General features: G+C 36.6%; 1 protein-coding gene across 1 annotated transcript; it reads right to left on the bottom strand.

Moving 5' to 3' along the window:
• Positions 1-670: 670 nt before the first annotated feature.
• Positions 671-14,982, bottom strand: LOC306854880 (matrix remodeling-associated protein 8-like). The gene is made up of 10 exons (XM_079393175.1): positions 14,743-14,982; positions 11,767-11,793; positions 10,947-11,249; positions 10,722-10,823; positions 9,873-10,340; positions 3,439-3,600; positions 3,146-3,203; positions 2,977-3,059; positions 2,821-2,895; positions 671-2,416 (listed from the first exon to the last, which is right to left on the bottom strand). The coding sequence occupies exons 1-10, from the start codon at positions 14,789-14,791 to the stop codon at positions 2,391-2,393; spliced, it is 1,353 nt and encodes a 450-aa protein (XP_079249301.1). The 5' UTR covers positions 14,792-14,982; the 3' UTR covers positions 671-2,390.
• Positions 14,983-27,168: the final 12,186 nt, after the last annotated feature.

Here is a 27,168-nt window from a genome sequence, read left to right as displayed (position 1 = left end):
TCCATTGATGCATTGTTTGTTGGGATTTATTGTTAGGATAGGACAAGATTTGGTCGAGATACAACTATTTGAAAATCTGGATTCTGAGGGTGCAAAAAAACATCTAAATATTGAGAAAATTGGCTTTAAAGTTTTCCAAAATGAAGTTCATAGCAATATATATTACTGATCAAAAATTAAGTTTTGATATATTTACAGTAGGATTTTTACAAAATATCTTCATGGAACATGATCTCTACTTAAAATCCTAATGATTTTTGGCATAACCCATACAATGTGTGCTTATTTTTGTGGTCCAGGGTCACATATGTGTTTCCAACAATTCATTTCCCAATGCTAATTTAACCCAGTTTGTAATAATCTAAAAACAATGTCATGTAAAAACCCTAACCCAGTTTTGAAAGAACAGATATGAAATATCTGTCAAAAGTCAGCTGCAATCTTATTGCAGTTCATCAGACATTCCCAGTTTGCTGTTGAATAATTTGAATGTTTTGTTTTATGTTTTTAATTGTGGGCACGAAAGAGCAAATGGCAGTACTAATGATTTCCAGTATCAAAACTGAGGTGTACTGAGGTATTCGATTTAGTTTGAGCATAATAAATCTTCTACATGACTGGCACATCAGCCTATTTGTGGAGAACAGAAAAAAATACCACCTACATCATGCAAAAGATAATCCAGAGGTTACAATGTGTTTATTTTATTCTGCTTTGAATGAGAGAACATTGGCAGTGAACTGGAAAATTAAATCATCAATATTAAAACCGCTTCAGGATGATCCATTATGTGGCATCATGTACCAAAAGCATTGTGGTCTACCCAGCAAATTCCTCTTGCAACCTCAATCAATGATATTAACACATTCATATTTGAAGCCTTTAAGGAAATCAAAAGGGAGGCTGGCTGAGTGTCATATAATTATCATAATGGGCAAAAGCATTGCTTCAGCTTCACCATAATGAACTGTTAAACAAAAAGCAGTACACATTGCATATCATTGATTTGAGCAAGCTAGAAAAGAAATGTTTGCATCTGTCATGCCTAAATATTCATAGCCATACTACTAAAACTAAATTATTTTCATGTACCTTGATGCATTTGAATCAGTTTCACGCTTAACGGTTTGCTGCAAATAACCTCAAAGCTGCAAGTATGAATACATTAAATGCTAGAATATTCAAATAAACTGTGACAAAGGCTGTTAGTAAGGTTTGTAACATGAAAATAAAGTAAATATGAAAATATACAAACAATAACATGAAGACTATTTCTAGATGACAGAATACAGAAGATTGTGATAGAACATGTTACACATTAAGGGAATTTTAGCTTTATGTGCTAACACGGTTAGTAATGGGAATAGAATATCAAAATGAGAAGAAAAAAAATACTGATACTGGGTTTAGAATATTATGACTTAATATACTGAAATATTTTGGCTAAACTGACTGTGTGTTCAAATACCAATAAGAATAGACTTTAATCTCCATGTTTAAAACTGTTATACAAAACCATCATAGAAAATAACCATAGACAGATCAAAAATATAAGCAAAATATACTTGACCTAGTATGATTATTTAAATGGAACAACTTATTAACTTAAGTCAACTTATCACTTTTTACAGTGTACCTTATAAGGCAAGTGGTTGCAATCAATTCATTTTAGCTACATTTAAACAAATTTAGTTGATTAACTTTCAGCAAAATGTGTTTATTTAAATGTAGCTAAAATTTATTGATTGCAACCACATACCTTAAAAAATTGAGTAAATTCAACGAATCATTTTTTTCAGTGTTCAAATAATACAGTAAAGGTATAAGAAAAAATGCTTATGAATTGTATATTTCAGAAAGCACAGCTTAAACCTATTGAGAAGATATAAAAAAGAATCTGAACAAAGCCTAAAAATGCATTTTGTGATGTACCAATAGCTTCTGCAATATTTGTGGCCATACAGCTGTGGATTTTTAATTACACTTTTAATTACAAAATCATCTAAACTGTACCATCTAAATTGCAAAGTTTTTTTGATTCCACAAAGAATAAGAAGTTTCTTCTTCACATAAAGCTTCTGAGCTAACGGTTCATGTCCCAGCCTCGGCCAGGCCTCATCCTTACCCCATACCTCGCACCAGTGTAAACATTCTGACACTTAGGACATAGAATTCTGGGTGTGTTTTATTCTCACTCATAAAGCGCGTGGCAGCACTGGGCAAAAATTCATTTAAAAAACGCAGACTCTTACATTTTTTTTACTTTTTGCTTGTCGTTTTTAGTGCTTATTCCTTTTCACTTATTTCCTTGCCATATTGTCACGTCTCCACATTTCATTCTTCATCCATTTCCAAATCTGCCCCTGGACCGGCCAGTGGCAAGGTACCTCTTATTTCCAAGAAGGCTTCTCCATCTCTGCAGAGAAAAAAAAAATTAAAGAGAGAGAATTTGATAATTTTGGAAAACAATCAAATTTCAGAGTAATTTTGGTTTGCAAGTTTGGGCTACAATTAATTTATTTTTGTTTTTATTTTTTGAAAGAAATCTCCTCATCAAGGCTGAATTTATTTGTTTAAAAATATATTAAAACAGTAATATTGTATCACATGATCCTGAAATCATTTTAATATGCTGATTTGTTGTGTAAGAAACATTTCTTATTACCACAGTGCTGCTTATTTTTTTTTCAAGACTCTTTGATGAATAGAAAGTTCTTAGTGAACTTTTGGCTTTATTCTTTGAAGTGAGCCACATGTTAGATTTGTAAACCTCTCTCAGACTAGAAAAATGGCTAAACCAATCACAACCAATGATTCTACCTCTGTCCAGGTCAATAGCTTTTTGGGAGCAAAGTTTGGACATTTCCGCTTCCTTCAGAAGATTGTTCTTGTAATCTGTGGAGACGAACAGAAATACATTTGTCCAAGTCTTTTCACAGGCGGTGCATTATGAGAAGAAATATGAGGTAAACTCACCCAACTTCGTCTCCTCTTGGTTGCTTGACTTCACCTCTGGGATGCTTCGCTCACATTCTTTCTTAACACATGACGTGTGGCCCCTAGACATATGACACACATTGACAGTTGATGCTTTATGCAAAACTAATGTTCACAGATTGTGTTTATAACATCGGTAGGTACTCACACATACGTCACCGTCGGCAGAGGTGGACTTTCGACTTTCCGTGGATCAAAATCCTGGCCTATGTTTAAAAAACATGCAAATATTACATCAAGTACAGAGTACATAATATTTGAGCATACAAATCATATATTACCGACATGTTATATATAACTATATATGGCTGAAAGACACTTCTGAAGTGCAACAGACATTTACATTATATATACACAACTGAAATTTAACTACATGCCTTTTTTAGAGCAATAAAAAGCAAAAAACAGATGGAAAGGACCAATAAAAAGGACAGAAAAAACCTTGTCTTTTCCAGTGACGTGTGAGGAGAACAACAGCCAACACGATAAGGGCCAGTAAGAGGAGAATCGCCAGAATGTAGCCCAACTGCTGCAGGAAGTGACTCCTTTGCTCCGGCAAGACGACATTGATTACGTGTGGCGGCACTTCCACCATATTGGTGTCTAAAAGAGAAGATGATCAAGTATATGTATTGAGGAGTTTGGCCTTGAACTTGATAAATTTTTAGTCATTTTTAGTAACCACCAGAGGGCCCTGTGCTACTTAAAAAGATTTATGTAACAGAATCTTTTGCTGTGTAAATGCACACTTCAGCACTCCTCAAGGAGAGATATTACAGATGTAATCATAATCTGATTTCATGCCCTCTGAGAAATGAGACCAATATCATATCATACTATTTATTTGGCATCACATAAGCTTACGTAGTATGACATAAAATAAATACTGTGTAATGTACCAAACACTAAGCAACTGAACATAACAAAAGCATATTTCAACAAAATAAGAGTTAACATGTAAGGGCTTGACCCTCAGCTAAAGACAAGTGAAGAAGCAGTACAGAGAGGTCTGGCATTAGGGCCAAACAGATGTTGGAGGTGATTGTTTCTGGAGTTCAAAACATTGTGTTGGCAACACCAAGGTCATGGGATTGACTCTCAGAAAATACACACACTGATAAATGTATACCTTGAATGCATTCTAAGTGGCTTTGGACAAAAATATCAAACTTGCGAATGTAAATGTTTTAAGCAGCACAGTTTGAGCACTAGTTTATTTTAATTGTACTCTGAATTCTGTGAGAAGTGCCGGAAACTGCCACGTGTTTTTCAGCTAGAATGAGATTCACTGTTTTGTTTTGTTTTTCCTGGCAGGAAAACATGGATTTAAATAAGATGAGTGGTGGAAAACAGAGGGAGGATGGGGGAAATGGGGAGGTACTATGTGGTTTATTTTACTGAGTGACTTTTTGCGAGTGACATTTTGCTTCCACAGGAAAATTTAATAAACTAAATAAGCCAAACTTGCACCTCTTTGTCTATGATACAGACATAATAAAGACACACAGCCTAAAAGGATGACAGTGGATGACAAAATACTGTATGATATCATAGTTCCTACACTGTAAAAAAAGAAAACGTTGAGACAACTTAAAATTTGAAGGCAACCAGCTTCAGCAGATTTTTGAGTTCTCTTAAATTGATCAAATGAGATTCTCAACTTTTGTTGTATAAACTTAAATCAACAAGTTGAGAAAACTCAAAAATCTGCTGAAGCTGGTTGCCTTAAAATTTTAAGTTGGCTCAACTTTTTTTTTTTTTTTTTTTTACAGTGTAGAAAAGAATCATTATGAGATGTGGAAAATCACTCAGACCACTATGTTTGGACCTACAAAAGAGCCATGGCTGCCCTAGTCAAAATTAAATATACTAAAATGTATTTGAAATATATTTATTTCATGCTATGTATGCTACAAATACATATTTATGTGTTAATGTACTTAATATAAATACCCTGCAACTGTACTGAACTGGTATACTTAAAGTCTTCTAAATTGTACTTAAGGCACTTTAATTGTGCGGAAATAGTGCTGAAGTCCAGCTGAAGATCTACTGAAGTATATTTGATTGTGCTAAAGTGGAACTATTACAAGTATACTTCGGGTACACTTTAAAGATCTTGCATTTAAAGACCGATATTATTCAAAGGTCATACAATCCTCGTCAATAGTGACATTAAAACACATTTTAGACTTAATATTAAGAAATGTGCATTGTGCACAAGTAAAGTTTAAATATAACTTTTATATCAGTATGTCTCGAAGCGATATGTCAATAAATATGTTACTAGATTTGAACTACTGTATACTTAGTATGAAATACATTTATTTTAAATGTAATACTTTTTAACTAGGGCGAAAATTAGAGAGAGATTCTTGCATCTTAAGATCTTATTACTATGAAGTTTTTTTGTTATTATTGTTTGAAGCTTTTTAGAGGCTTCTTTTAAAACAGCCTGAACCTTTGAATGTATATGTGTATTACAATGTATATACAGAAAAAAGTTATTAATTACTGATTATTTAAAAAATTAAACAATGACATTTGTAATATTTCTAACAGACCACTACAAATTGTTGTAATGCCATCTTTCTATCACCCACTCTCTGTGGAAAAAGAGCCAATTTTGCCAACTACTGTTTAAAAACATACCCATTAAGTAATTGTTACCTGTGAAAAACAGTTTCTGGCCTGTAATCTCAATCTTAACCTGTTATTGTGTATGTCTGAACCCAGAGCACTGAGAGGAACACAGGCTAATATAGTAGGGTAGATTACTATAATCAGTAACAGCTGAAGGATCTTCTACCCTCGTTTTTCAGAAGACCTCGTAAAAAAAGCCGGATATGACAGGTTACTGGCAGTCAAGAGCCGTGGTAAAGAACGATATAATGTGCTCTGTCAGAACATTGTACCGTTTTGCCTTTAACAAAATGCATTTTTCCTGAAATGGCAACTAAATCATTTCAAAACACATTCATTTCTATATCTTTCACCTTTGGTATACCACAAAACCACAAAGCAGGCTTCTCCACAAAAGTATTTCTCCAACAGTGATTTATGGTTATTATGCAAAGATGTGTTTTGCTTAGCTTCAGACTTCCCTTGCATGTTCACATCACAGATCGGTTTTTTTTAAAAGCAAACAATTGCTCAAAAGCAATAAGACATCTTCCAGATCTCAAGAAGCAGTCTTTATTTTCTGCTTGTTCATGAACAGATGTCTTCAAGAATAGTCGTGTTTATGATGATGTTGAGTTTGGGCTCATGATGAAAGCTGAACATTTATAGGCCAAACAATCCAGAACAGGGCTTCCATGGGGACTTGTCTTGGACCGTCCTGCTTCTAAGACCATAGGGGAACATCAATATGCTTAAACCTTGCAAATTTTTAACAGTTATTGAAATACCAGATCCCGGGAAAGCTGAAAGTGAGCGATTCACATGATTAGAACCACCTGGTCTAAAACGGCTAAACTATAGAGGATAAACAGAATTATGAAAAGTCCTAAAAGGAAGTGATTTTATGTAATGGCTGTGCTGGATCCAGACAGTTGTCTTTTTCTTCATGCTTAAACAAGGAAAGGACTGACACATTTTGGATGGCTTAAGAAAGGGTTGAGGGAAGGTTGAAGGGGGAATAAGGGGATATTGAGGGTGGGCTGACCTAAATCCACAACAGTCTCTTCCTTATGGCTTATGGTCTGAAGTTGAGCTCTAGCTACAGCTGGCCAGATGTTTTACAGATGAGGCAAACTTCCCTTTTCCTGCAGATAAACAAGACGCAGTCCAAAAACACTCCAGAAGGGACGGAGACGGAGGGTAAAAAGAGAGAGTGGCCAAAAAAATAGAGAAAACTATGCAGTAAGAAATGAGGAAAAAGAGCGACATGGGCAAGACAGATCAACAGAAAATTAAAGAAGCAGAGGTAGGGAAATGGAATGCACAAGGAAGGAGACAAAAATCATGAAAGAAAACAAGGAAGGAAAAAATGGACAGATAAATAAGTCAAACCACAAAGAGATGCAGCAGTTAAAAGAGAACAAGTGAAAGCTTGGAAGATGAATAGACTGCCAATTTGTATGACATTTGTAAACAGTCTGCACACTGTACAATATAACAAAACATAGCTAGGGGTGTTGAGGAAATTTGATGCTTTAAAGAACATTTTACCCCAAAAAATAAAATTTGCTCATCAAAGTACCACATTATTCTTTTGCTGCTTCTGAGTCATTTGTCACACAGAAGCACTGCAACTGGGTAATTTGAACTTAAGAGCTCGCGAATGAATCAACCAGACTAGTGTGAACTAGATTGACGGATTCATTAAAATGGAAAATCAAAAGAATGATTCAAAAGAATAAATGAAATGACTCAAAACAATGATTAGCTGATCAGTCACAGCTATTCCTCTCACAAATATGAAAAGGCAAGCATCACGTTTTTCAGTGAATAATGGCTTTTGGTTTGTTCTGAACACAAACTTGTTATAAGGCTTCATAAAACTTGGAATATAGTGCACAGGTTCTTTGGACTATTTTTATGATAGTCTAAAGCAGGGGTCAGCAAGTAAGTTTGGCATCGGGCCAAAAAAATAAAATGTTATAAAAATAAACTATTATAACTTCCCGCTCACCTCATTCACATTCTTTCTGATTTGAGTTATCCTTCTCTATCAAGCTATAGCTAAATATTTTAAACTTGTGAATTTTTGCTAAATATGCAGTTATATTACGGCCGGGTCGTTGGCATGAATTGTACTTGTGATGGAGCGTGGTGGAGCGCTCTTGGAGCGAGTGAAAACCACGCCACTCCGACTTTTAAAAAATCCACTCCTTGCTCCATTCAAAATCACACCGCTCCACTTGCGCTCCGCTCACATAGACTACTCTGGTTGTGAGTAGGCTAACTGTTGCTGTCATGACAGATCTATTTCAGAACCAGCCGCTATCAAAATAATCTGGCTGCGGGCGCGGGCCAGATATTAGCCTACTGCTGGTGGGCCAAAGGGGGCTGCCTGTTGCAGACCACTGTTCTAAAGTGCTTTTACAGTCTTTTAAAGCTTCCTTGATGTGTTCCATATATGAAATATAGTCATATGGGTTTGAAATGACATGAGGGTGATTAATGATGACAGAACAACTGACATCAAAACAAAATACAGACACTGAACAACACAATATATAAACAAGCAGTCACCGCAGATGCCCAATGCTTTTTGCAGGAAAAAAAAAAAAAGAGGCCATGCAGAAATATTTAGCTCTTTCTTTCTTGCCCAAAAGTCTGTGATTATCCACAAGATTCCACTGAGGTTTGTGTAGTCTAGGGTCCAGTAGACGCAGTATTACTAAACCACAGAAAATGACTTTCCCACATTCTCTTATTAGTGGTTTTACTGCCAAATCCCCACCCGTCTTTCTCCCTTTTTCTTTTGTCACTGTAAAAAATCATTAAAACGTATGCATAAATCCCTCTCAGTCTCTTATATATTTCCTTCCTTATTTTTATCTCCCAATTCACATCGCCTACCTCCCTGTCTTATGCAAATAAAAAAGTACTTTCTTGTCCTCTTTTCCTCCTGTCTCCCTGGCAATACCTCAAAGAAAAACATAAGACTATCGAATGATCCGAACCAGAGCAGAACTCAAACTGAGAAAGCGAGCTGTGACAGTGGGAGAGAGAACGGCAGTGGAATGCAAGTGAAAAAAAAAGAAGAGAGAAAAAGAAGCCTGCTTGAAGAAAAAGAATAATGCGCTTTAAAGGAGAACTGCAGCATTTTAATGAATGCGAACGTGGCAACCCAGACAGCAGGGTAACCAGATCTGCAGACTTACCTCAGACTGTTTTAGGTCAGGATTGTTTGTTTGAGTTCATGCCCTGTGATTACATCCAACCTATTTTGTTTCTTCTTTTTTACTAAATTTGTTTAACATTTAGTCAATACAGATTCAATTCAGGGTGGTGGGTGTTTTTTTTTCTCATTTGGTTCAATAAATGCTAATCAAGTAATTCAAAACTGTTCTGTAAAACATGTGTAGATTATACCAGCAACAAGCATCAACCCTTGCCATTTTCTCTTGTGAATATAAGCAAAACCAAGAACTTTAACAAATAAATAAAGGCAAATTAAATCAGGAGAACTCCCTAGCCTGGGGCTCTAAGTTGCAAATATAGCATTTAACACATTTCTTCAGGAACATGCTGAAGATGCTCCAGGAGGGACGTTCTAATTTCTTGCATTTACACCTGTTCAAGTGGTCTGCAATGGCATTTATCCACACGCAACTTGCAACAATTCCGCTGACAACCATTTTAGACTCACATTGTGAACAGCAGACTTGCATTCAGAAGAAACATATTTTCTGGAATCTGTGGTGCAAACAAGTCATAACGAGCCAAAGCAACAAACAAGAACTCCTGACAGCAGCAACTATTCTGTGATAAATTGAGGTAATTCTGGAAAAACCCTTGTGTGCTGTGAAAGTGTTATACATGACTGAAATAAAGAAAACTGAATAAATGAACTTGATTGAATTCATGCTTCTCATGATTAATCTCTTGATTCTCATGATGAATATATTTTTATCATTTTAATATCTTTTTAATTCTCGCCATGAAGTACGATTTTTCCCTCAATAAACTCCTAATTTGCTGCTTATAAATAGTTAGTAAGGTAGTTGTTAAGTTTAGGTATTGGTATAGGATTAGGGATGTAGAATATGGTCATGCAGAATATGTGCTTTTAAGTACTAATAAACAGCCAATATATTAATAATAGGCATGCTAATAAGCTACTTAATAGTGAGAATTGGTCCATATACTAAAGTGTTACAATTTTTATTATACTTTACTGTTACTGTGGGTGTTTCTCTTACTTGGGTCTTCATTGGGAAGATACTGAGGTTCATCTGTGGGTTCCTGAGGGATCTGAGGGACTGGAGGTGTCACAGTAAGATGGAAGATGCGTCTCTCATGCAAGCCGCAGTAGTGATGGTGGAGATGACATGAGTATAGCCCCTGATCCAGAGGCTGGATGTCTGAGATGATCAGAGAGAAATCTCCCTGCGAGAACGCTGTGGCAGAAATATTCATCTTTTGCTGAACAAACAGTGGTCCGTAGTGACGCCTCTCACCAGAAGCGTACAGGTCGATGAGCCGATCGGCACGGTCGTGTCGGACCCCTGGAGGTTGACGGTCCCAGTGCACCACTTGTTGTTGGTCCTCCTGACTGTTGCCCTCTGTCCAGATAGGTCGGCGGTTAACACAAGGGAGAACCACTGTGCTGCCCACCAGAACCACAAACACTGCCTTCTGACCGTCCCAAAACCGCCTCTCCTTACGTGCTGAGAGAAATATAGAGAATATATCATTCATATATATATATATATATATATATATGAAAATGTATGGAAAATTTCAGCTATTCCATCACATAAATAAATTACACTTTAAAATACATTAAAATACAAAAGTCATTTTAGATTTTGTAATAACGTTTCACAGTATTACTGTTTTAGCACTATATTTTTAAAAGGTTGGTGACTAGAGATAAACAGAAGAGTGCAAAATTTTCATTTCAAATGGTCTTCACATTCTTTCCATTCTTTAATCGGCAGCCAGCACCTTATTTGGCATGAACTTGCACAGACGGAACAAGATGCGGGTTAAATGCCAAGAAAGGCCAGACAAAAACCTCCTCTGAAATATGAAGTGAATTTACCAACCTGATTTGGTGACATTGAGCTGAACTTTGATTGACTCATACAGGTGGCAGTAATGATGATGCAGGTTACAGGAGTAGATTCCTTTATCACTCATTGCAACATCTGTATGAACCCAGACAAAATGTATTCATTTATCTAGAAAAGCAACATCAGAGATTTTTTGAAGTGTGAAGATTTCTATGGAGTTCCAGGCGGTTGCCTTTGTATTGCCAGAAAGTATCTCACCTTTGATTACCAATGAGAAGTTGCCATCCTTAAAAGCAGTCTTGGGCATGTTAATGCGGCCCTGGTTGTAGCCGTTGTAGATGCGCTGGTCTCCAGCAGAAAACATATCTATGACTCGTTCCATCGCGTGGTCTGGGCCACTACGAAGTAAATCCCAGTGCACTACCCTTTGGCGGTCCTTCAAGCGGTCTTGTGTCCACACCATGCGCTGACTATGACATTGCAATACCTCCTGAGATCCCTGAGAGGCACTGATATTGTACATGGCCACCACCAGGCCACTGCCATCACTTTGGCCTTGCGCTGAAACACAAAGGGCCAGTTTCCCGGACACAGATTAGGCCTAATCATGGAAAACCACTATCATATGTGATTACCCAGAGTAAATGGAGCAGTGGTGTTGTTATAAACCATATGTTGCTTTAGCGCCAGTAAGCTCGTGTTTGAAGTAATTATAGCATTCTCAGCCCTGCAGCTGCGGATACACTACTGTTCAAAACTTCGGAGTCAGTAAATTTATTGAATGTTTATTAAAATAATCTGTTATGCTCACAAATATACATTTATTTGATCAAAAATACAGTTACAATATTACAATTACAATTATTTTCAACTATATATTATTAAACAGAAATCTGGTCATTACGGTCACTTTTGATCGATTTAATGCATCCTTGCTAAATAGCATTCGGCTAATTTCTTTTAAACCATACTGACCTTAAACTTTTGAATGGTAGTGTATATTTTTGCATATTTATACTGTTAGGAATACACTTTTGATTAACATTTTATAGTTTTAAAATTCAAGTAATGTGCTTACCAGGACTGAAGAGGAATGAAGCCAGAACTGTAAAATAAGCAAACAGAAAAACTAGTTAAAATTACATAGGCCACCTCATGTTTCTTTCCCACTAGGTTAAAGACTAGATGTGGGAATTATCACTGTGTTTTCAGAAATAACTGTTTAAACAATAAGCTCTGAAAAATCAACAGGCGCTTGAGCTGCACTGTTAATCTGACATACTGGGTGTTTTATGCCAAACTACTCTCAGAGGGCTTCTGATCACAATAAAACAATAGTTCTGCAGGTATATTACGTGAAAAATACAGCAATACACAAAGAGAATGAGAAATGCAGTGATGGCCAGCCATGTAGGTTTCCCTGTTTGTGTAACATTTCTATGTCAGCAAACATTTTGGGAAAATAAGCAGCACCAATAGTTTGCAGCCCTTATGTCTGGAAGGATTATTTATGGATGTTTGTATGAGTCTGTAAATAAACACCTCTTCGTACGTCTGCAAGAAGAATCAAAACACTCCTGGCTAATAAAACACTCCTTTGTAATCTCTGGTAAACTTTAGACTTAGAGTACAAACATTTAACTAGATATTACCGAAGCCCACATTATTCTCAATTACTGGAATTTTTGTCAATTTAAAATTCAAAATCAAATTAAAAGGGATAGTTCACAAAAAAACTTGTTTCGTGAGAGAATGTTTGATCTGTTAACAAAACAGCCATATGAATTCATACAGGTTTGGAACAACATGAGGGTGAGTAAATGATGACCATTTTCATTTTATGAACTTTATGACTAAGGGAGTGGTTGGATTGTCCCAGATCCTCTCGCATTAAGAGGGTCTGAGACCATCCAACCACTCCCTTAGTCATAAAGTGGGAACATTTTCTGTGCTTTCTTTTTCAACATGCTGAAAATATGAGAGATTTATAAAATTGGTTGGCTTACTTTCTTTTTAATCTATTCTCACAACCTACACATTTAAAGAAATACAGTACAAAAGACAAACATACAGTCTGTTGGATGAACAAGACATTTAAACAGTTCACAAACAGTTCCTCTGAAAGAGCCATTTCAAATATAATGCTTTTGAGAGACTTTTACAATAAAAAAAGAAATTCATCATAGTCAAACTACACAGTAAATACTTTTCCTCACATGGGTTTGTTTGGTCTTTGAGGGTTGTTGTATGTCATAATTATTTTGTCAAATGAGAGAAAAAGAAATGTACAGCAAATCCAGAGGGCATTAGAAAGGCAGTAATAAGGATGTGTTAGAAGCCAGAGAAACCACACACTTCAGAGCGAAAGGCAGAGGAGGAGGAGGGAGAGGGTCAAGGGTTTGGAATCTGCTGAGGAAGCACTTTGAAATGCAATGACTTGTCCGTTTGCTCATATATCTGTAGGCTATTTCATTTACACATGCACACTCATATTCACACAAACATGTTGAGGGCAAAGGTGCACCAGCACATGATTCTGTAAACCTACAAAACTGCATCTCTCGTTCTATATCTTTCTCATATTTTCCAAAAAAATGACAATTCTTACCATTTACTAACCCGCATGCTATTATATGACTTTCGCTCTTCAGTGAAAAACAAAAGAAGATATTTTAAAGAATGTTCTTGTCCAATGTTCTTTCATGACATCCACGGAGCATGGAAGCTACAAAAGAACTGAATATAATTTAATAAGGAACTGTATTTTTGACGATGGAAATTATTTCATAGTTGTACACCTGAACTGAGCCAGCATTCTCAATCTCAGCCAGGAAGAAAACTCAGAGCAGTGTTGTTTGTCAGACCTGGGTATTTAAAGCCTTGTAGTCAAGGTTTGTTTACATGGGTTAAACTATAGGTAAGACTTCATCTTTATTGACTTACAGACCTGCTGAATGTGCAGAATCATAATGTTATGGGATTTTCCACTCAAAACAAAAACTACAACTAAATGTCTAGTGTATTAATTCAAGCTGAAGGGTCAATAAAGTGAATATAGTAAGTATAGTGAACATTTTGCTTCAGTAATTCAGTGTATGGAGCATTTAGAAGGCTAGATGGATGTAAAAATCCTTTTAGAAGATAATATGTTGGCAAATTCAAAGACCAATGGGCCAGTCTTAACTGACCAAAACTGGTTAATCATACGTTTACAATACTGACTCAACCTGTGATAAGATGAGTAGATTTGAATAATATTTGTTTTAAATAAAACCTTATGTCTTTGCTGTTTGTTAAGTGAATCACCCTGAGTCACTCCTGAGTTCAAAATATGCAATCATGTTAGATAAGGGGAAATTTCTTGTTTCATTTGGTCTTCAACGCAAAGACCTCCACAAGAATAACTCATAACTGGATCAGACTTAAACAAGAAGAGAAAAACAAGGCCATCTTGGACAAACATCTCATACTTACCACCACACAATAAAATTCCACACCAGGCAAAATTCCACATCTGGCATTTATTCCACAGAATGTGCAGAAATATAGTCTTTTTTATTTCTTTTATGTGCTTAACTTTTGGTGCTTCTATCAAGTAGACCAGTTTGTTGGGAGCAGAAACTTTTATTTGGGTTAGTTCAAAACAAAGTCATCTTGTACACGAGTTTGAAGTTATCTGCACCAGATGGTTTTGGCATTTGGGTCTGTGTCTCAAAAGTGCAAAATACAGACTGAAAAACCATTACATGACATTATAAAACGTTTAAACCGCAGAGAATATTCGCAAACGTGTACGACTCTCAAGCATGCAAATCATGCAAAGATATACACTCAGGTGAGGGGAGAGTGGCGTGTTTCTTGCACACTATATATACAGTACCACACAAACACGCACACTTTGATGAGCATTTAAGCCCAACTTAGCATTTTAGAAGTCTGTTTAAATATAATAGACCATCTTTATTCATTTACATATTCTTCTCTCAGCTGTTAATGTAAACAGAAGCACAATAAAACGAAAAGATCTTTGGATACAGGTAAATCAGATACTCACTTTGAGCCAAGAAAAGCGCTCGAGCGCACAAGGGTACAGCCAAGTTCATGTCCGTTATCCTCTAGGGTTAATCACTCTAGGATGTGTTGAAAGCAGAATAAAGTCGAATTAGCACTGTTTATTCTCCTGACAAACTTCTATCGCAAAGGAAGACTTGCTGTTAGTCGACCAGCGACATCAGCAGCATAGGCAGAGCTCCACAGAGTGACCCACCTTCAATATTCACGCTCTCTCTCCGCCGCCTGGACAGCCCCTTTAACACGAACAACAAACCATTGAGCTACTGTTTTTGTTCATATGAGGAAATTAAATGCGCTACAGCAAAATACTAATGTCTTTCAGATTTTGTGTTTTCGGAATTTTGTTTAAAAGTTTCAACACTGTTAAAAGTTTTATGGTGATTTATGTAGCTATTAGCCTACAGCAGTGAATGGTTGGATCAAACGATTTCCGAGCTAATAAGTTTAAATTTCTTTTCTAAAATGCCATACATATTTTCCCCCGATAACCATGTCTCCTTATGGAATAGAACTCACTGTCACTTCGTTCAACTGATATTTGCTGTGCTAGGTCGGCTTCCTGCACGAATCTGTTAATTTGACCGCATATAGGCCATGTAGGATGCAGGAGTAGCCTACTAGTTTTGAAGGCACAAAATATACAAACACATATAGCTACATACATACCAGGGGCGTTTCCTCCGAGGAGGCAAGGGAGGCAGTGTCTCCTCAAAAAATTGAATGAGAAAATAATCGATATTACAAACATAAGTCGCAAATATTACTAAATATGGCATTAAAAGTATAAAAGTCACTCGATTTTTTATAAAGTAACGCTGTCAACAGCGACACCCGCAGGTAAGGTTACAACGGAGGCTTGCCTCCCTTCGGTCCATAGACTTAAAACAGACACTAAAGCTTCTGGAGGCTCGTTGAAATGAATGGGTGGAAGTCACCTGAGAAGAGGCAATGCCATTTAATATAACATGAACAAACAATGAACATTTATTACAGCATTTAGCCTTTTAATCTTTGTTTGCATTAGTTAATACAAATACAGTTCATTGCTAGTTCATGTTAGTTCACAGTGCATAAACTAATGTTAACAAACACAACTTTTGATTTTAATAATGCACTAGTAAATGTTGAAATTCATATTAACTGAGATTAATAAATGCTGTAGAATAGGCTATTATTTATTCTTAGTTCATGTTAACTAAAGTAGCTAACTAATGTTAACTAATGAAAACTTGTTGTTTCCAGAATATTGTTCAAATTGTTACTGCCTTTAGTTATTATTTTGGAATAAATATAAAAATGCATAAAAACACTATTAAATGTATAATTAGTATTACAATTATTCAATAAAATACAAAATAATATGAATAAAATACAAAATATAATTATATTTGTTCTCTTTTTTATGTAGCTAATATTTATTTACCCAGGTAAATGTGACAGCATTAAGTGTAACAGGGACACACACATATATATAAAACTGCCTCCTCGTTTTAAAATACCACCGCAGCCACTGCTACATTCATACAGTGCCCTCCACTAATATTTGCACCCTTGCTAAATATACGGGAACGCTCGCACCTCATGTTTGCGGCTGAAAGCAAATGATCAGTGGCGGCTCTGGGCGGGACTTGACGGGGCTATAGCCCCATCAGAATTGTAAAAATTGTAGTTTTTATTAAATTTAAAATATAAAAAATCCCAACTTTCTCTCTTTTCTATATTCGTTCATAAATTATATTACTTTGTAAGTGTCATATTTGGCAGTTGGCATTAGTATATTACTAAAAACAGTGGCATATGAGAAGTTTAATACCACAGAAAAAAAGTAAAATATGCCTTTTTTATATATAAAAAAAAAACATAGCTAAAGTTTAGGCGTTCATTACTTTCTCTTAATTTAATAAGGTTTTTTGGCACCCCCTCTGAACTGTTAAGCCCCCCTTAGCACCCCCAACAAAAAAAATCCTGGAGCCGCCACTGCAAATGATCATAATAGCTATGCCAGTGAAAAGACATCAGCAATCCGGCGCCGAGAAAAGAAAAAGAAAAAGAAAAAAAGATGAAGCCCGGGCCGTGCATCACTTTTAGGTATAGCCTACATTCCTGTGAAACTTTTTTTGGCTGTTGACATTATTAACGTGTTTTAATGTCGGTAACAATTTAACCACCAACAACGCATGTAATATTCTTTCTGACTCTTATAACTCCAAGTTTTTATTTCCCCCCTTACGAAAACTAGCCATGGTTTTACTACGAATAAAACCAAAAATCATGGTTCTTGTACCCATGGATGGTAACCACAAATGAACCATGGTTTTGTTACTTCAAATAATAGTTTACAAAGAAGTATTAAGATATAGATATATTTTTTGTGGTTATAAAAACAGACCTAAGCCACCAACAGCCTTTAAAATGACTTAAAATGCATTATCTAAAAATAATGAAGCACTAATGATTGGTTAGCCTATTAATAGTTTCATTGAAAAACACTGTTAAAATACATAGCCTAATGTAACACAAAATAAACAATTTAAATATTTACATTACATATGGTAACAAATGCCTGTAAAGCCAAAGGTCTGGTAATACATTACAGAAGGATCAAGTCCTTTAATATTGACCAAACAAGGCTAATTCATATATCCACTTAAACTTAAATTTTTGGCCACCTTTTTGCCATAGAAATGCTACAGCCTCTATTTTCAAAACATGTGGACATCACAACCCTTACAAAAATTAACCATGGTTTTATCGTAGTAAAACTGCTCAATTTTCGTTTGCGTGATTTCTGAATGTTGAGACTATAAAAATCAATCAGACAACTGTATTAATAAAATAATAGCCATAGGTAACTGTCTAGAGCTAAAATTGTAATTTGTAAATATTTTATTTATTTTCTTTAAGACCATTTATTATACTTGAAGATGCTAAGAAGCTGACTCATGCATTTATTTTCTCACGTTTAGATTATTGTAATGCACTCCTCATAGGACTGCCTAAAAAAACAATTGAAAGACTACAGCTTGTTCAAAACGCAGCTGCAAGAGTTGTTGCTCACGCTAGAAGATTTGAACATATAACGCCTATTTTAGCAGATCTACACTGGTTACCAGTCTCTTTTAGAATTGATTATAAAGCACTTTTATTAGTTTGTAAAGCTTTAAATGGACAAGCACCTTCATATATTTCAGAGTGTCTAACCGAGTATATTCCAAATAGACCCTTAAGATCATCAGGCTCCACCTTGCTAAACATCCCAATGAACACCTTGTGGATCACTGGAATATTCCAATTTTATATTTGACAGCTCAACAGCTCACCAGGATGATCCGGTAGTCTTTCCCATTAGCCCCTCACTGCAGAACAAAGACCCAGGGGGCTGGGTTGGATCCACATCTAGGGGGTGGAGATGGTAGGTTTAGGAGTGATGGGTGGGTTCTAGATCCAACCACGCTCCCTGGATCTTGTGTTCTGCAGTGAGGACCATCTTGTCTTTCCTCACTGCACTCTATAACCATGTTGCTTGAAAAAGCTACAAAATGAAAAATATGCACATTGTAAATTAAACATGATCGAGGTGAGACAAGGAGCATTCAGATTTGCTTGGAAGGACAAACATTTGAAGTCACTCTCAGCCCCCTTCTTTGTTCTGATGTCAATTTGTGGAATATCTTCTCCTTAACAACAGATGATATTCATTCAGTTTCATAACTAAACAAAATGAACACATTTTGGCAGTGGATTTGGCATCTGAAGCATTTTAATTGAACGTTTGCAGGTTGTTTTTTCTCTTTAGAAGGACTGTGCAAATTTGTAACCTGTAAATATTGAAGCTACATATGTAAACTGATCAAATCCAGGAATAAGACATGGATTCAGCCCTTATTTTGATGTCAATTGACAAATCAAAGACAGTGCTAACCGTTCAAATAGCAAAACGAAACATAACAATCAAAAGGCATCAACAATAAGGATATTTTCTACAAAACTAAGATGTCTGGTTGTTATTGGGAGCACGCTTGTTCCTAAGATGTCTGGTTGTTATTGGGAGCACGCTTGTTCCTAAGATGTCTGGTTGTTATTGGGAGCACGCTTGTTCCTAAGATGTCTGGTCGTTATTGGGAGCACGCTTGTTCCTAAGATGTCTGGTTGTTATTGGGAGCACGCTTGTTCCTAAGCTATCTGGTTGTTATTGGGAGCACGCTTGTTCCTAAGATGTCTGGTTGTTATTGGGAGCACGCTTGTTCCTAAGATGTCTGGTTGTTATTGGGAGCACGCTTGTTCCTAAGATGTCTGGTCGTTATTGGGAGCACGCTTGTTCCTAAGCTATCTGGTCGTTATTGGGAGCACGCTTGTTCCTAAGCTGTCTGGTCGTTATTGGGAGCACGCTTGTTCCTAAGCTGTCTGGTCGTTATTGGGAGCACGCTTGTTCCTAAGCTATCTGGTCGTTATTGGGAGCACGCTTGTTCCTAAGATGTCTGGTCGTTATTGGGAGCACGCTTGTTCCTAAGCTATCTGGTCGTTATTGGGAGCACGCTTGTTCCTAAGCTATCTGGTCGTTATTGGGAGCACGCTTGTTCCTAAGCTATCTGGTCGTTATTGGGAGCACGCTTGTTCCTAAGCTCTTGTTCCTAAGCTATCTGGTCGTTATTGGGAGCACGCTTGTTCCTAAGCTATCTGGTCGTTATTGGGAGCACGCTTGTTCCTAAGCTATCTGGTCGTTATTGGGAGCACGCTTGTTCCTAAGCTATCTGGTCGTTATTGGGAGCACGCTTGTTCCTAAGCTATCTGGTCGTTATTGGGAGCACGCTTGTTCCTAAGCTGTCTGGTCGTTATTGGGAGCACGCTTGTTCCTAAGCTATCTGGTTGTTATTGGGAGCACGCTTGTTCCTAAGCTGTCTGGTCGTTATTGGGAGCACGCTTGTTCCTAAGATGTCTGGGTTTTTTTTGGGAGCATGCTTGTTCTAAGGCTATCTGGTTGTAAGCAAGAACATGTTGCTTAAGCTTTTCAGGTATTGGCAGCATACTCGTTAGGTCATCTGTTTAAGGGCAACATTCTTGTCATTCAAGGGCTATATGCTTGTTGCTTAAGGCTAGAAATTTTCACTGTCATTTTGTGTTGGGGGGTGTGGTATATGGTTTTGTTTTGGGGGGTTATTGCTGCTCTCCCTGCTCTTATCCATGCTAGGCTGGGAGTTCTTGCCCAGAACAGAACCATACCACCAATAGTAAAACAATTGAAAGTGGGGGAAAATCTCATTGTGAAATAAATGCTTTCTCTAGTTCATGTTGGCCACAATTATTTTTATTACAACGTCCTTTTTCCAGGGTAACAGCTCTGAGTTTTCTCCTATAATCCCTGAAGAGTTTGGAGAACACCTGATAAGAGACCAGAGATCATTCTCTTCATACAGAATCTCTCCAGATCCTTCAGAATCACAGCTCCATGTTAGCACTTCTTCTCTTCAGTTCACCCCACTCATTCTCTATATGGGTTCAGTTCAGAGGACAGGGACAGCTATGGTAAAAGATTCATTTTGTGCTCAGTGACCCATTTTTGTGTTTATTTTGATGTTTGTTTTGGATTGTTGTCCTGGAAGATCCAAACACCGCCCATTATAAGATTTCTAAGAGAGGCAGTCAGGTTTTGATTTTTTATCTGTTGGTATTTGATAGAATCCATGATGCCATGCATCTGGACAAGAAGTTCAGGACCTCAACATTAAAGATCTAGCAGTATATTTAACTGTGGACATGGGGTACTTTTTTATCCCTGTTTGTACTAAACAGTGTTGGGCAGTAACTAGTTACTGTAATAATATTACTTTTTGCTGTAAATAGTAGTGTAACTAATTATTTATAAGATTTCAGTAATAATATTACAGTTACCATCCATAAAACAGCTTAGTTACTTTTGATGCCTCAACCCCGCTGATTTAAAATCCAACAATCAAATAATTCCTAGATTTATTTTCATAATTTTCACGACTCGTACATGCATGTGCTGTCCCCAGTGCAGTAGGCAAGCTTGGAATATGGAAAAGCTTACATTCAGCAGATAGAAATATTGCATTATATTGATTTTGTATCTTTTTGTATTGATCTGAACATCATTGTGTAAGTTGTGGCTGTACTTTACTCTGGCATTAGATCCCACCCACAGCCCTCTGATCAGCATGTGGTACATTATATTACTATAAAAATCTTTTTGGAAAATTAAACAGTTTCTTACAAACTTATGTGATTTGATAAAATACATTATGAAATATAATTGTATATGGGTAACGGAGAAATTACAATTAGCTTCAAGCTACAGATGACAATTAATGAGATTAATACAACACTTCTACTTGAATGTCACTATCAATCACTATTGAGTGTTTGTAATAACTTCTGACTGCGATCCAATGTGGATTTTGGTCAAATGATGAGGCAGAAATATGTTGTTAGTAACAAGATACACGGTTACAACTTCTGTGGGGCGTGAAGAAAAAGCAATGTAACTAGTAGTGTAACTAATTACTGTTGCCAGAAAGTAATAAGTAAAGTTACAATATTACTTTTGAAAGGAGTAACTAATGAGTAATATATTACATTGAGTAACTAGCCCAACACTGGTACTAAACTCATCTGGTGGGTTTGACCATAGAAGCCAGTGCCATTTGAAATTCCAGTCGTGTCTGACAACAGAATTTGCTGGAGTTTGATTTTGGATAAGTGAGGAGAATTTAGATTGAAACCCTCCCGAACAACATGTGGTGATGTAGGGGATGTTTGATTACTATTATTTTAGGTTTCTGACCCCAAGACTCAACTAATCTCTACAATTCTACAGCTGTGATCGTTGGAGAGTCTTTGGCCACTCAAACTCTCCTCCTCACCGTGCATTAGGACGATATTATAGGCAGATTTTTAACATCTTTAGTTGATTGGAACCTCTTAATTATTACCCTGTTGGTGGAAATGGGTATTTTCAATGCTTTAACTCTTTTCTTACAGCCACTTTCTATTTTGTGATGCTCAACAATCTTGTTCTGCACATCAGAACTATATTCTTAGGTTCTACTCCTTGTGGTGGATGATTAAGGGAATTTGGCCTTTGTGTTCCTCAAATTTATAATCCTGTGGAACAGGAAATCATGGGTGGACAATCTCATGCTCCTAGTCACCCTGGTGTGCTAAAAATTTTAAAATATGAATGGAAATATAATTCAGAGATATTTTACTCATAAGAATTTCTAGGGGTGCCAATAATTGTGGCCAACATTAATTGGAGAAAAACATTTATTTCATCATGAGATTTTCTCCCCACTTTCAATTGTTTTACTTCAATGATAGGTTCGAATTTTGTGAATTTTTTGAGTGAAAGATCAAAAGGATAAACAATGTAGATTTATTTTCACAGCCACCTTTGCTCATATTCATCAAGGGTGCCGATATTAGTGGAGAGCACTGTATATACAGTGCCGTGAGAAGGTTTATGCCCGCTTCCTGTTTATTTAAGTTTTTGCATATTTGTCACACTTAGCTAAAAGATTCAGATAATCCCACAAATTTTAATATTACACAAAGATAATGCAAGTAAATACAAAATGCGGTTTTTAAATGATGATTTTAAATGATCATTTATTAATGGAAAAAAAGCTGTCCAAACCTACCTGGCACTACGTGAAAAATTAATTGCCCTCCCCCCTCCTGTTAAATCATGAAAGAACTGTGATTGACCACATTATTTTAGAAATATGAGTTAACTTTCATTAGCCATACCCAGGCCTGATTACTGCCAGACCTGTTGAATCAAGAAATCACTTAAATGGAACCTGTCTGACAAAGTGAAGCAAGCTTAAAGAGCAACACATCATGCTGCGATCTAAAGAAATTGAAGAACAGATGAGAAACAAAATAGTTGACATGTATCAGTCTGGAAAGGGTTATAAAACCATTTCTAAGGCTTTGGGACTCCAGTGAACCACGGTCAGAGCCATTATCCACAAATGGAGAAAACTTGTAACAGTGGTGAACCTGGCCTACCAAAGTCAATGGCAAAATTACTCCAAGAGCGCAATGAGGACTCATCCAGGAGGTCATAAAAGAACCCAGAACAACATCTAAAGAACTGAAGGTCTCACTTGCCTCAATTAAGGTCAGTGTTCATGATTCAACAATAAGAGAGAGACTGGGCAAAAACGGCATCCATGGGAGAGTTCCTATGCAAAAGCCATTGCTGACCAAAGAGAACACAAAGGCTCGTCTCACATTTGCCAAAAAACATCTTGATTATCCCCAAGACTTTTTGGCAAATATTCTGTGGACTGATGACACAAAAGTTTAACTTTTTGGAAGGTGTGTGTCCCGTTACATCTGGTGTAAAACCAACACAGCTTTCATAAAAAGAACATCATACCAACAGTCAAACATGGTGGTGGTAATGTGATGGTCTGGGGCTGTTTTGCAAGTTCACCTCTGAATGGCTCAAAAATACTAAATTAAGGTTTTGGAGTGGCCAAATCAAAGTCTGGGCTTAAATCCAATTGAGATGCTGTGGCATCACCTTACCAGGGCTGTCCAAACTCAGTCCTGGAGGGCCGGTGTCCTGCAGAGTTTAGCTCCAACCCTAATTAAGCACACCTGAAGCATTAATCAAGCTCTTACTAGGCACACTAGAAGCTTCCATGCAGGTGTGTTGAGGCAAGTTGGAGCTAAACTCTGCAGGATACCGGCCCTCTAGGACTGAGTTTGGACAGCCCTGCCTTAAACAGTCCATTCATGCTCGAAAACCCTCCAGTGTGGCTGAATTAAAACAATTCTGCAAAGAAGAGTGGGCCAAAATTCCTCCACAGTGATGTGAAAAACTCATTGCCAGTTATCGCAAACACTTGATTGCAGTTGTTGCTGCAAAGGGTGGCACAACCAGTTATTAGATTTAGGGGGCAATTATTTTTTCACATAGGGCCAGGCAGGTTTGAACAGCTTTTTTCCCTTGATAAATAAAATAATTATTTCAAAACTGCATTTTGAGTTCACTCGGCTTATCTTATTAAAATAAGTTTGATCTGAATCTTTTAAGTGTGACAAATATGCAAAAAATAAAATTGAAAAACTTTTCACAGCACTGTATATATATATATATATATATATACACACACACACACACATTACAAATGATATTTCAGTTGCTTTGCCTACCATATCAACAGAGACATGTGTGCTGTAAGACCTGGTAATAATTAGTGAAGGTGGCCCCAGTCGCTTTTTCATCAGGGTGTTGGTGCTGTGCTTACAGGCGTTACTCACAGCATGGCTATGAGCCACAGTGCAGACTCAGCTCCCGCAATGAGCTATAAAACTCTGGGGTAACAAACACTCAAGACTGCTAACAACCCAAAGACATTCTGCCAGCAAAGAGAGATGGGACAAGTATTACTACAGTTAGGCTACTTAAGGCTATAAAGTTGTGGAAGCAGATTCTTCATACTGAAAACTAATAGTCTTAACTGATATAGCATGTGGCATTTATTTCTAAACATAGTGCCTAAGAGTATTTTACATCTCGGCCTGTTTGTATTTGGGTTTACATAAAAATGATGATGGAAAAATAGGTTGCATGGCCATCTCTCCATCAGCTGTACAAACAACATATGAAGTCAAAGATTAAAAAAAGTAGATAGTTGCTGCCACCTTGTGGATCACTGGAATATTCCAATTTTATATTTGACAGCTCAACAGGATGATCCGGTAGTCTTTCCCATTAGCCCCTCACTGCAGAACAAAGACCCAGGGGGCTGGGTTGGATCCACATCTAGGGGGTGGAGATGGTAGGTTTAGGAGTGATGGGTGGGTTCTAGATCCAACCACGCTCCCTGGATCTTGTGTTCTGCAGTGAGGACCATCTTGTCTTTCCTCACTGCACTCTATAACCATGTTGCTTGAAAAAGCTACAAAATGAAAAATATGCACATTGTAAATTAAACATGATCGAGGTGAGACAAGGAGCATTCAGATTTGCTTGGAAGGACAAACATTTGAAGTCACTCTCAGCCCCCTTCTTTGTTCTGATGTCAATTTGTGGAATATCTTCTCCTTAACAACAGATGATTTTCATTCAGTTTCATAACTAAACAAAATGAACACATTTTGGCAGTGGATTTGGCATCTGAAGCGTTTTAATTGAACGTTTGCAGGTTGTTTTTTCTCTTTAGAAGGACTGTGCAAATTTGTAACCTGTAAATATTGAAGCTACATATGTAAACTGATCAAATCCAGGAATAAGACATGGATTCAGCCCTTATTTTGATGTCAATTGACAAATCAAAGACAGTGCTAACCGTTCAAATAGCAAAACGAAACATAACAATCAAAAGGCATCAACAATAAGGATATTTTCTACAAAACAAAGCAGGTTCAATAAATACCATATTTACAGAACACTGAAAAAAAAAAAAACAAATGCATGCAAGTTGATTATTGTGGCATTTGAAGCAAAAGTAGTCCACAGTCGTTCTTTTTTTTACTTTTTTCATATCAAGTGTGATTCAGTAAATTCCTTCAACCGAAAAAGAATAAATCTTATTTTAGGAGTTTCAGGAGCTACATTATCTAGCATTGCAAAAAAAGCCCTTGGGACTCAGAGGTCAAATGAAATGACTGGAATTAAGAGTGCTTTAGAGTTTATATTCATACTTTTAGTGAAAACAGACCTCCACAGGGCAGTAATGCATGGAGTAGAGGTTAAATGTTAGACACAATGTCCCATTTACTCTGCAAAAGCCCTGACTGGTGCATCGTTAAATAAAAATGGACTCAAGTCTCTTTTTGTCAGACAGGTATTACACAAAATGAACGTCTTTGTATATATGACCCTTTAACATCATATTCAATATTAAATTAGAGAATTATGATCATGGCTTTTAACAGAGTTCCACAGCGTTCTGCCTGTTTGTATTTGAGTCACTGAATTGTACGTCCTCTTGGGTACAGATGTAGTCTTGGACTAAAGACTTGGTTTAAGTCCCACCAATAGACCAGCTAATGGCTTCAGCTTCATTTACTCAAACACTAAACTTCCCTAGAGAAACAGAGAGAAAAAGGAAAATGTTAATATAAATATCAAATTTATAATATATCTGTGATGTGACAGCATTTATATCATTTCAAAGCAACTGCCTAGCATTTCATAACAACAGATCATCACTCAAACATAAGGGAACAATTAAAGACCTTCCACAAGGTAAAAATAGATACAATACATGGAAAAAGGTGAACAACTCTGTACTCAGGATTCCAGATCCAATAATTCTCTCTAAAGGTCCAATTCTCTAATAACTCTGGGTGGAGACTGAGATTATTAGATAAAAGACACTAGGGACTAAAATGTTGGATGTTGAAATGCCAACTTCCCATGAAGGCTAGACAATAGGAGCTTGGCTATCCTGTGCCTGCCTGACTGAGATCAGTGCGTCTCACCCTATTAAAAGCTATATCAGAAGAGCACATTGTCTTCTAATGGGCTGAGTACACACTGATGGCGTGCCACACTCTTTGGAGAACATTATCATTGAGGAGGACACGCTGTGCGAGCATGTCTGGACAATGAGGGAGAGCTCTGTAACAAAGTGCAGGAACAAACTGTCAGCAAGCTATTAGAGACATACTAATGCCTAGTGTTGACATCTTTGTATAGCAAGTTTATAAGAATGGCTAATTTACCATGTGCAGTTGGTGAAGAAAGACAAGAACTAAGCAACATGTTTGAATTGCAACGTGCTTGTGGATACAAGACTGAAATTATATTTTGCATTAAATATCAAACCTGTTTTAGGAATATTTTCATTACAAAATATTCTCAGTAATAAAAATCATGTCCAGGCACAAGCACTAAATTCAAACTTGCATACATTAACTTTACAACAAATACTATCAAATTGTATTTTACAAATGTATACTACTGTTTAAAAGTTTGGAATCAGAAGGATTTATTTTAAGGATGCGTTAAATTGATCAAAATGACAGTAAAGACATTTACTAAATAAATGTTGTTGATTTGAACTTTCTATTCATCAAAGTTACCTAAAAATATACTTTCCACTGTTTCCACAAAAAAATATACAGCAGTATTAATACAAATATTGCTTTGAATATTAATGTTTTAATATTAATAAAAATAAGAATTGTTTCTTGCAACAGCAACAAATGAGGGCTGAAATAATGACTGCTGAAAATTCAGCTTTGCCATCACAAAAATAAAAAAAAACATTTTAAAATATATTAAAACAGAAAAAAAAACTTTTTACAATTTAAAAGTTTTCATAATATTAATGTTTTTACAGTACTTCGGATCAAATAAATGCAGCCTTGCTGAGCATATGAGACTCCTTTCAAAAACATTTAATAAATCTTACTGACCCCA

The sequence above is a fragment of the Barbus barbus genome, assembly GCF_936440315.1.
Source record: "Barbus barbus genome assembly, chromosome: 35".
Lineage (NCBI taxonomy): Eukaryota > Metazoa > Chordata > Actinopteri > Cypriniformes > Cyprinidae > Barbus > Barbus barbus.
This window is presented reverse-complemented; position numbering and strand designations above follow the sequence as displayed.

Coding starts and splice junctions, on each gene's coding strand:
- LOC306854880 (XM_079393175.1), bottom strand. CDS start 14,791: ATGAACTTGGCTGTACCCTTGTGCGCTCGAGCGCTTTTCTTGGCTCAA. Junction 11,794..14,742: donor AGCGCTTTTCTTGGCTCAAA/GTGAGTATCTGA, acceptor CTTATTTTACAG/TTCTGGCTTCATTCCTCTTC. Junction 3,204..3,438: donor ACGTCACTGGAAAAGACAAG/GTTTTTTCTGTC, acceptor TTTTAAACATAG/GCCAGGATTTTGATCCACGG.